This window comes from Asparagus officinalis, chromosome 3, assembly GCF_001876935.1.
Source record: "Asparagus officinalis chromosome 3, Aspof.V1, whole genome shotgun sequence".
In the NCBI taxonomy this organism is placed as follows: Eukaryota; Viridiplantae; Streptophyta; class Magnoliopsida; order Asparagales; family Asparagaceae; genus Asparagus; species Asparagus officinalis.
The window spans coordinates 2,942,316-2,954,472 of NC_033796.1; the positions used below are offsets into that span (position 1 = coordinate 2,942,316).

The following is a 12,157-nucleotide window of genomic DNA, read 5'->3' on the forward strand; positions in this document are numbered from 1 at the left end:
CCCCGCCATAATCTCCCAGCACCTAACCTGCAGTTCATCAAAGCAGAAACAGAAGAGCTATAATAACGTCCAGATAGGAGGCGTATGTCATCAAAGTTATTACAGCACTCATATAGTTAAGAGGTCTTAGCGGGACAAACCTGATTATCCCAAGAAGTGGCCACCAAGTAATTTGCCTTAGGACTAAAACTAAGGCTAGATACAGAGTCATTGGGTGCAGGTGTGACCTGCGTCAAAAATACCAAACAAAACATTAGTTAACCGCAACAATGTAACATACACAAATAGATAAGCATGGGCAACATAGGTAGCACGCAGCTCAGTCGCCAAAATAGATGTTATCCTTGGGCATACAAAATTATTGCATGGAAACAATGTGCATCCCTTACAATTCTGCTAGATGGAAAGCATTAATGTGCATTAGGATTTCGAGAATGAACCCTGCCATATATTGTTCTATCATCTATGCAGAAAATAAATGAAAAATTAATAAAACATCAGATTAGACTCTCAAGCTATATTTCATAAAATAAAACAATATAAGGTGGGATTCATGAATCGAGTATTAAAATAAAAAAAACACATAATTAGTTAACTAAGAAAATGTCTAAATCTTTTATTTCACCACTAGAACTAGATGCACAAACTTCAATCAACCATGCTCAATGCATCGTTAGCAACAATCACAAAACATAACTCCGATTATGCCCCAAGCTTAAACCTAAACTAAAATTTCAAGTTCGCATCTTTTTCAGGAACAATTACTTAAAAACCCCCGAAAACATCAATAAAATAGAAAACCATACCTCATAAGACTTGTTAGGGTTCACATTCCCTGCTGAGCCCATTCCAGAGAGCGCCATCTCTTTCTACAAACTCAGCCTAATAAGACGAACAAAATCGCAACAAATTGGAAGATACTCAAGACAAAGAAAGAGCAAAGCCATTGCTTAAACCCTAGAAATTTAAACCAAAACCCTAAAAGAAGGCAGATAAGCTGAGACGAAATTACCCAAGATTTCGTGCTGCTAACCCCTTGGCTTCACTTTTTTCTCCCTCTGAAAATTTACTTTTTTCTTTTCCTTTTTTTTTCTTTTTTTGTTTTTCGCTTTTCGATTCTTCCGCATTCTCTTCCATAATGCCTGCAATAGTCAATCAAATATCAAAAATCATAAGCACAGTTTGATATAGTCTTAATAAAAATTTCATGACACAATAAAAATTAAATACTAATCATATCTGAATTAAAAAAATTCCCCCCTATAAACCACAGTTTGATATAGTCTTAATAAAAAGTCATAAAGAAATATTTTCATGATCTATATTCAAGTTACAGTCATGAATGTTTCCAATAAACAAGGGATTAATGTTTATCAGTGTTGTTACTCCAAGAGCTTAAAATTGAGCAGAGAAAAATCACAAACCATAATTATGACGCAGAGAGTGAGAGGAGAAGAAGAAAGCAGAAGAAAAGGGGAAGAACTTAATCACATTACATACTCGCGGAGGAATTTTGGGGAGATTACCTGCAGCGTCGGAGGAGGAATCTTGCGGAGGAATTTTAGGGAGAGTTTTGGGGAAAAGAGAGAGCTCGCGGAGGTGGTCCAGATCTGCGACGAACTCCGCTCGCGGATCGAGATCGAGTTCGAGAGGGAGAGAGATCAACGGCGGGGTCGGCTCGCGGAGGTGGTCCAGATTTGCGGTGAGCTCGCGAATCGAGATCGAGGGGGAGAGAGCGCCGAGCGCCGATGATCTTGGAGGGGGAGAGAGGGAGGGGGAGAGAGGGAGCTGCAGGATGTTGAAGGGGGTTGTGAAGGGGAGAGAGAACTTCATGGGGATGTGTAGTGAGGATACTGGCCGTTGATGTAAAATGAACGGCTAAGATTTGTTCATTAGGAGATATTAGCAACTCTCTCATTAGTAGAGGATCCGAGTCCGAGTTATTCATAGAAGAGAGAAAGCGGTGTAGCGTCGGATTGACGTAGGAAGCGGGTCGGGTAGGATATTAATCGGGTCGGGCTTAGTTGCAATGGGCGGCTGAGATGAGCAGCTAAGCAGCGTAACGTTGGATTGACGCAGAGAAGCGGGTCGGGTAGGATATTCATCAGGGCAAGTTTAGTTGTAGCTAAAAGCAGCGTGGCGTTGGATTGGCGCTGGGAAGCGGTCGGGTAGGATACTAATGGGTCGGGTTTAGTTGAAATCGACGGTTGAGATGAAAGGCTATTTATGTGGACAGTAGATGCATAGCGTAGGATGTACGCGATATAGAAACGGATGTATTTGGGTTTTGGATCCGGATAGTGCTTCGGGTCGGATTGTTAAAGTAAAGCAACTATTAAGGCCCAGTGTTAAGAAGATAAACGCAACTCTTGAAGGGGCCTGGTCCATGGGCCTAGCACCGGCCAGTAACCCCATAGAATATAATTTTGTTTCTAGTTGATTAATTATGCTCTTAGTGGGGCCCACTCGCAGGAAGGGGAGGGGGAAACATAAAGAGCCACCTCCACATAGCTTTAGGTATACTTCATTATCAGTTAGAAATCAATGTAATTATTTTGTATCGGTGTTAACATTTACAAGTGCTAGTTTAATTAAATTATTGTATCGGTACAATCACTAAAATTGAAGTATATGTCCACACAAGTGTTGTGTTCTCCTTCCTAAGGCCTATGATTTTAAGTACGCAACGGGTCTATTGCATAACTAATCTGTATTTTATTCCGTTAAGTAATCTGATCATACTCACTCGCAAATCAATTAATGTATTTTGATAGCTTTTGGATTTTATGCTAAAATTTTATAAAAATATATAAATATAATAGTCATTTATTTAATCAAATCTAACTTATTTAAGTTAGTTTTTCAAAAGTTGGGGAGCCCACACTTTTTTAAATTGGACTTGAAGCTTAGCTTATTTGAAACATTACTAAATACATAAATAGAGGAGGGAAATAACTTATAAATAAATTTGACCAAAAAATGAGTTGTCCTCTCTACAAAGACAAATAGAGCAACAATACAAATTGCACGTCCTCGAGACAAGGAAATTGAAGGATACTCAAGACCTTTCTCTTTTTTTTTCCATTGGACTATTTTTTGCTTAATTTATCTGAATCTGAATGCAATAACTGGAGAGCTAATGTGAGTCATCTTTCCTGTACACGTGTCCTAAAAGATGTAAGACGTAGATTTCTTGTCGGACCTGGGTACAAATGAACGAAAATAATAAGCAACAATTTTGTTGGTTCGGAGAAAATAGCTAACCTGTTCACTGTGTATTACTGAATATTTGACTGATGTTCATGAAAGCCCAATCACATGTATGTAAATTTCTCAAATCTGGTCCATGCAACTTTCAACAATCCTAATAATAATAATAAACTGAATCACCACCGCAGGGTGGGCACAAGAGGCTAGCACAAGGAGATCTTGTCGGGTTCGTCCCACTAGCACCCTGGGTTGAATCCCCTCACCCACATTCACCTGTCCTTGTCGAGGTTATAATAGGTGGTTAGCAAGGACCGGGGTTTCACTTGGTTTGTTCTCTCGGACCATTCAGCACCAGGTCAAGTCCGCTTTTAGTCCTCTTCCTATTGCCTCGTTACAAGGGGATGGGCTCTTGGTACTACAGCCCCGGCAAGAATCGAAATCGTCGGGACTCAATCCAGGGTTGCTGGTGGAGTAACTGAGTGTACTGACCAAGGTTCCCTCATCATCAAATAATAATAATAATAATAATGAACTGAATAAAAAAGGTCGAGGGAAACCCCTTTTTTCTTTTTTTTTCTTTTTTTTCTTTTTTTTTTCTCTCTCTCCTTTGCTATGGTTTGACAAACTATAGTCAGAAAGTATAATAGCACAAAACACTCCTCACGTTGAAAACATAGATAACTATGTTCAATAACTAAGAGCTCAAAACAAAGAAGTGTTAATGGAGTAACAAACACATTCATGCCCAGGACTGGAAAATTGGAAACAAAATACAGTCTCTTCAATTTCTGGAATCCGAACTCCCGCTTTCTACAAGCTGCAAAAGAAAGAGAGAAGGGGAAAAACAAGTAGGCTATGTTTGGTTTGAGAGAAAGGGAGAGAAAAGAAAAGGAAAGAGAAAGTAAAAAGAAAGGAAAAGGAGAGAAAAGAAAAGGAAAGAGAAAGTAAAAAGAAAGGAAAAGAAAAAGAAAAGAAAATGATATTCTTTCTATTGTTTGGTTAGAAAGAATAAAGAAAGGAAAAGAAAAAGAAAAGAAAATGATATTCTTTCTATTGTTTGGTTAGAAAGAATATTGTAATAAAAGCAGAATAAAATTTATAAAAAAGTCATTTTCTCTTGTTTGGTTAGCTTTCTAAGAAAAAGAAGAAGAAAATTATCACAACATAATTTTAATTCATATTTTTTGAAATTAAATTTAGATATTAAACAATTTACAAAAAATAATTAAATTAAATTACGATTCTACCATATTTTTAAAAAAAAATATACGTTACCGAACATTTTGCACAATCTTAACTCAAGACAATTTAGTCAAATTTACGATGACTAATTTGCATATAATCTTTACATGGTTTTGGACTTGCAAGTCATTCATAAACTCAAGTGAAGAAAGATGATTCCGAATAAAGTCTAGAAAATGACGCATAACCACAATTTCGTATCAATATCATTCATATCATGGGAAGTAACAAGTTAATAAACATGTATTTAAAAAAAAGGGCACTTTCGTAACACAAAAACTTGAGTGGCCATCAGCATCAAGTTCGTAAATAATAACAAGCAGAAGCACAACCACAATTCCACTAATTAGAGAACAATATTTCTCACACATAATATTTGCAGAAAGAAATGTGAATGAAAAAACCCAAACAAATCTAAAGTAAATGTCATGATATTCCTAATAAAAAGTATAATCCATTTCTAGTCACAAGTTCTATTACTATCAATTTCATATAGAAAATCTTAACCAACAAAGTGTATTACAATCAATTTTATCTAGAAAATCTTCACCAACAAAGTCTATTACAATCAATTTCATATAGAAAATCTTAAACAGAGAGAGAGATAAATCTGCCGAAGTCCTTGATTTTTAATTTTAGTGAGCCCCTCAAAATATCAATCTCGCATCCTTCTTCCTTTGAAATTAAATCAAAAAAAATTCAAATAAGTACAATATAAACATCAAAAACCTATAAAATAAAGTCTTTAACATTCTTTTAGAAGAAAAATGAAACTACCATTTGTCGTGTCATGGTTCTTTTCTTAAGACTAATCATCAGAAATGATGAAAGTGGCTTGTAGACAGCCAAAACATTAGAAATTAAGATGAGCATAACTTTGTTTCCGAAATTTGAAGTATCTTGCCCAAGGGGCGTAGAAATCAACTAAAAATAAAAGAAAATATTAGCTACTTTCCATCTGGGTCGAGGACTAAGATGAGCATTTCTTTTTTTAAAATGGAAGAACAAGAGAGGAACTTACAAGAGTATCAATTTGACTGATTATATTTGCATAGTGCAACGTCGAGGACTAAGGTGCTCTGTTTCACTCTGTGACTAATGTATTTCCCTATGGCAACATTACTTCATTTACCTTGAATAGGGTCGAAAAACACTGATTGGGGAATAGTCTCTATTTGGAGATTTGATTATATTACGGCTGAGGAAAGAAAGCAAGTTACTACATCAGATCTTAAATATTTCTCTATTGTCAAGAATAACCCAACTACCCAAGTCTAGAGAAATTTGAAAGCTCCTTGATCAGATGAGCTCATGGCGATCTCCTCTCTGGCTTATTATTATGTCAGCCTGGAATTTAGGACATCTTAAATCTTTGAAATTTTTGACATATAGTAAATTGCAGCAACCTACCCAGTATTTGTTCAATCCCACTAAAATGTACCCAGCGTTTCTACCAAGCTAGAAAATCTTTGCCTTCGAGTACCTACCACACTTTAGGACAAATTTTCTAAACCAACCTATTTGGACTTTTATTCCCAAAAAACGACCCCATTCAAAAATAATTGCAAAAACCGACCTGGTTTCAGCGTCAGTGCTGAAACCAGGTCGGTTTTTGAAAAAAACTCTCCGAAACTTCACGGGAGTTGAACTCCCGTGAAGTTTTTTGAACTACGAAACTTCACGGGAGTTCAACTCCCGTGAAGTTTCGGAGAGTTTTTTTCAAAAACCGACCTGGTTTCAGCGCTGAGGCTGAAACCAGGTCGGTTTCTCTAAATAAATGTGAAACGGGTCTTTTTTTGGGAATAAAAGTCCAAATAGGTTGGTTTTGAAAATTTGTCCCCACACTTTATTATTGGCTTGGCATGTGGTTGTGGCAAAAAAAGATGGTTATCCTAAAGTCAAATTTCCTTGCTATCACCATAATCTTAGATGTCGGTTTTGCTCCCTTAAAACCAGGTTAGTCCTGTGCCAACTGTACATTAACTAGCTACCCCCACAAATAACGTATATATGAAATGAAGAAGGTTTGTAAATGCAATTAGAGATCATTTTCTAAGCCACAATTTTTTTAAGACAATGCCACTTGCATTAAGTGAAATTTGAAAATGACACTGCATGCTCACCAAAGAAAGGTCAAAGAGTTACAAAGAGCAATTTATCATGTTCAAAAGAAAAAAAATGTTTGTAAGACATACCAGCAGTTCCAAAGGCATCATGAATCTCCAAGTGTAAGAAGTGGACAATATCTACAAGCTTCTCTATGACCTGTGAATACACTGGAAAAAAGTTAGGACTTCAGAGAATGTTAGGATAATTTAAACACAGAACTAGGAAATAGAGAGACAATCACAAACACAATATTTACGTGGTTCGATCAAATTGATCTACGTCCACAGCAAGAGGGTGTATCACTATATTTCTTTCTAAACATACAACACTCATACAAAATATTGAGAGCTCACAGATTTCTCGTGTGGCTTTCACTCTCTGTCTCTCAAGCTCTGTTCGTTGATTATTTTGATATCAGAGAGGATAAGGGATTTATAGGCTTCATAAGACCACCAATCACGCCTCATGTTTGTCGACAAACAAAAGAAAAACAAAACCGGCCTCTTTATTTGACAAACAAAAGATTTCAACTCGTGATATCTTCTTCTAACCCCTCTACTTCTTCTGATGGATATTTGTCAAAAAACTGCGGCCATTCTTGTTTGTTTCTCATTTAGCACTCAATTTTTCAACCAAGCACTGTCATTGTCAACACGCTACCTACACTTTTGTGGCTTGTTGTTTTGACCAACAATCTCCACCTCGGTGAAGTTTTCCAAAAAACTGAGCCGACACCAATAACTAGTGAGTCTTCATCCATCTTGCAAACAATGCCCCAAAAGGGGCCACTTAACAAGTGAGAATGCCTCCCAAATTCAAGCAGTGCTTGAACTTGAAGGTCGGAATCGGTTTGGTCAACATGTCAGCTGGATTGTCTGCAGTATCAATCTTCTTCATCGTGATGTTTCTTTCAGCAGTTGCCTCACGAATGAAATGATATCTGATATCAATATGCTTTGTCCTCTCATGATGTGCTGAGTTTTTGCTTAGATGTATTGCGCTCTGATTGTCGCAAAATACAACTGAACTAGCCTCCTGCTGTAGTCCAAGCTCACTCACCAACTGAGGTTCCCAAAGTACTGCTATCAAAAACTAAATCCAAATCTGAGGTACCCCTGAGATACCGAAGGATCCACTTTACTGCTTCCCAGTGTGCCTTCCCTGGTTGAGCCATGTATCTGCTCACTACACTGACTGCCTGGGCAATGTCTGGACGAGTGCAAATCATAGCATACATTATGCTACCCACTGCATTGGAGTATGGAACTCGGGACATCTCCTTCTTCTCGTTCTCACTTGTAGGTGAATCTGAAGCCGAGAGCCTAAAGTGAGGAGCCAAAGGAGTCGTAACGGGCTTGGCCTTCTTCATCCCAAAGCGTTCAAGTACCTTTTCAATATAGCTCTTCTGTGAGAGATATAATGTTCCAGCTTTCCTGTCCCTCCTGATCTCCATACTTAAGATCTTCTTTGCTGCACCAAGATCTTTCATCTCAAACTCATCACTGAGTTGTTTCTTCAAAATAAGAATCTGCGACATGTTCTTAGCAGCAATAAGCATGTCATCGACATATAATAGAAGATAAATAAAAGAATCATCTCCTAGATGCATGTAGTACACACAACTATCATAAGTACTTCTTGAGTACCCATGACTAAGCATAAAATTATCAAACCTCTTGTACCACTGTCTGGGAGATTGCTTCAGGCCGTACAAAGATTTCTTCAATCTGCAAACTTGATCTTCTTTACCTTCTACGAAGTATCCCTATGGCTGAGACATATAGATAGTCTCCTCAAGTTCGCCATGCAAAAATGTAGTCTTCACATCAAGCTGCTCAAGCTCCAGATCAAATAGAGCAACCATGGCAAGCAATACACGGATGGAGGTATGCTTCACAACCGGAGAGAACACTTCATCATAGTCAATTCCCTCCTTTTGTCTATAACCCTTAGCCACCAACCGTGCTTTGAATCTAGCATCTTCAACCCCTGGGATCCCTTCTTTCTTCTTGAAAATCCACTTGCATCCAATTGCCCTTTTACCCTTAGGTAATTGCACCAAATCCCAAGTCTGATTCTTGTAGAGTGACTCGAGTTCTTCTGTCATAGCCGTGGCCCAACGTCCAGATTCTCCGCATGAGACAGCTTCTGTAAAGTTTGATGGCTCTTGAATACTCATCTTCAGCTGTCGTGAGAGCATACGCCACTAATTCAGCATGTGCATATCTTTGAGGAGGTTTGATCTGTCTCCTCTCTCTGCCGGTGGCTATGGAATAAGGTTCTTCAGTCTCAGCATCATCAGCATCTGAGCCTGAATCATGTTGCTCTTCTACAGCTGTAGGAGCAAATTTTATAGACGACTTTTGAGACGTCTCTCCCTCGAGCTCCACCTGAAGCTCCACCTTATCCATGGTCTTCTCTACATTTCCTGTAGACTCAACAGAAACCTTCCCATGATCAAGCATATATCTTTCATTAAAAGTAACATCTCTACTAATAATGAATTTAGGAGAATCAGGTTCAAGACTCCACAAACGATAGCCTTTAACGCCATCAGCATAACCAATAAATATGCATTTCTTAGCTCTAGGCTCAAGCTTACCCTCTCTAACATGATAGTAAGCGGGACATCCAAATACCTTTAAATTTGAATAGTCATTTGGTTTACCTGACCATACCTCATTTGGAGTCTTGTGTTCAATGGCTGTAGAAGGAGACCGGTTCACCAAGTAACAAGCTGTGTTAACAGCTTCAGCCCAGAAGTCTTTATCCAAGCCAGAGTTTGAGAGCATACACCTGGCTCTCTCCATCAATGTCCTATTCATGCGTTCTGCCACCCCGTTTTGCTGAGTGTGCCTGACCGTGCGATGTCGTACGATCCCAGAATTTGAGCAGAACTGATTGAACTCACCACTGCAGAACTCTAGACCATTATCTGTTCGGAGACGTTTAATCTTCTTTCCAGTTTGATTCTCAACAAGTACTTTCCACTTCTTGAAAGTTTCGAACACCTCTCTTTTGCGCCCGAGAAAGTAAACCCAAACTTTCCTGGAAAAATCATCAATAAACGTCAGAAAATAAAGAGCACCACCTTTGGATGGAACCTGAGCAGGTCCCCACAAATCTGAATGGATGTAGTCGAGAGTGCCCTTCGTCGTATGTGAGCCAGTCGAGAAGCTGACCCGAGTTTGCTTCCCAAACACACAATGCTCACAGAAATCAAGTGATGATGTATGGTCACCACAGAGTAAGCCACGTTTACTCAAAATAGCCATCCCCTTCTCACTCATGTGGCCTAAGCGCATGTACCACAACTGAGTAGTGTCCCTATCAGCATCAGAGGACACACCTGTAGAGCCTGTCACCGTACTGCCTTGGAGAACATAAAGACTGTTTACCTTACTACCTTTCATCACAAGCAATGAACCCTTAGTAACTCTAAGAGCTCCACCTCCACCAGTGTAAGAACATCCAATAGAATCCAAAGAACTCAAAGAAATCAGATTTTTCTTTAAGTCCGGGATGTGTCTCACATCTGACAAAGTTCTCACTATCCCATCGTGACACCGAATGCGAATTGTACCAATGCTAATTGTCTTGCAAACTGCATTGTTGCCCATCAAAACTGATCCACCACTTATAGATCTATAAGTAGTGAACCAATCTTTATTTGGACACATATGAAAAGACGCACCTGTATCCAAGATCCATTCTCTATCGGAACGGCCATCCAAGGGACATACTGTAAGAACCGTCTCAGCAACAACGGCAGTATCAGCCTTTGTCGTATTAGCTGAATCTGAGGTTTCACCACGCTGGTTGTCTTTCTTCTTTAGAGCATAGCATTCTGACTTGTAATGCTCTTTCTTGTGACAGTAGAAACACTCCACATGTTTCTTGTTTTGGGCTGACCTAGACTTTGAATGATTTCTGGATTGCCCTTTATCACCCTCTCTGGTCTTCATTCTACCTCTGGCTAGAAGACCATCAGCCTGCCTATCGGTACCTCTCCCATTCAACTTTGTTCTCAACTCAGCAGAGTTCAAAGAGGCCTTCACATCCTCAAGACTTATGGATTCTCTTCCATACAACATAGAGTTAACAAAGTTTTCATAAGAGTTAGGCAAGGAACATAACACAATGAGAGCCTGGTCTTCATCATCAAGTTTAAGATCCAGGTTTTTCATATCCATGATAATTTTATTAAATTCATCAAGGTGTTCCTGAATGGGTGTACATTCCTTCATCTTCAATGTGTATAGCCGCTGCTTCAGGTATAATCTCGTAGTAAGAGATTTCTTCAGGTAGAGACTTTCGAGCTTTGACCACAACCCCGCTGCCGTTTCCTCATCGGCAACTTCACGAAGCACATTGTCGGATAGTGACAATTGCAAGGCGCTGTGAGCCTTTTCGTCCATCTCTTCGATCTTAGCACTAGTCATATCTTCTGGGTATTTCCCGTCGATAGCTTTAACTGTGTCTTCACGTCGCAACAAGGCCTTCATCTTTATCCTCCATAGGCCAAAATTGTTCTGGCCATCGAAGATCGACACCGAGAACTTCACAGAAGCCATTGTAGAGGATTGAAAGCTGTCCTAGAACCGAGAAGCTCTGATACCAGTTTGTTAGGATAATTTAAACACAGAACTAGGAAATAGAGAGACAATCACAAACACAATATTTACGTGGTTCGATCAAATTGATCTACGTCCACAGCAAGATGGTGTATCACTATGTTTCTTTCTAAACATACAACACTCATACAAAATATTGAGAGCTCACAGATTTCTCGTGTGGCTTTCACTCTCTGTCTCTCAAGCTCTGTTCATTGATTATTTTGATATCAGAGAGGATAAGGGATTTATAGGCTTCATAAGACCACCAATCACGCCTCATGTTTGTTGACAAACAAAAGAAAAACAAAACCGGCCTCTTTATTTGACAAACAAAAGATTTCAACTCGTGATATCTTCTTCTAACCCCTCTACTTCTTCTGATGGATATTTGTCAAAAAACTGCGGCCATTCTTGTTTGTTTCTCATTTAGCACTCAATTTTTCAACCAAGCACTGTCATTGTCAACACGCTACCTACACTTTTGTGGCTTGATGTTTTTGACCAACAGAGAACGAGACAATTTGACATTTAACTAGGTACCAAGACTCACCTCCTCTAAACTCTTTGCCCACAGATTTTTTCTTTAAGCTCTTTACATGTTTCCTTTGGCTCTTCAACTCTTGCCTTAGAATTTGAAGATTATCACCTACAATGAAGGGAGAAATATATTGTTGACAAAAATTAAAATCAACAAATTTCTCAATTCAATAAACTTCATGTACAAAACAAAAATATATCTTAAACACATTGATACAGGCACTACTCAATTTAACTCAAGTAAGCTGTAGTCATTTAACCATGCAGCCTTTGTTGTATCTATTAGAGGTACAACATCAAAATGTATGTGAAGAATGTTCATGGTATTAAAGAGACGAAGTTCTTAACATCAAAGTTCTTATGTTCAAAGAAAAGCAGAAGCCTTCCTTAACTAGACTCTGAGAAGGATTAGTTATGGTCTTGGTGCATGAGAAATATATGGC

The 12,157-nt window shown here is 38.7% G+C and overlaps 1 protein-coding gene across 1 annotated transcript in view; it reads right to left on the reverse strand.

The window, feature by feature from the left end:
- Positions 1-1,124, reverse strand: part of LOC109832647 (protein RAE1-like) — a 12,545-nt gene extending 11,421 nt beyond the window's left edge. Inside the window, 4 exon segments of the mRNA XM_020400036.1 lie at positions 2-27; positions 141-227; positions 807-882; positions 1,013-1,124. Of these exon segments, the coding sequence (XP_020255625.1) occupies positions 2-27; positions 141-227; positions 807-863 (170 nt within the window). The 5' untranslated portion in view covers positions 864-882; positions 1,013-1,124.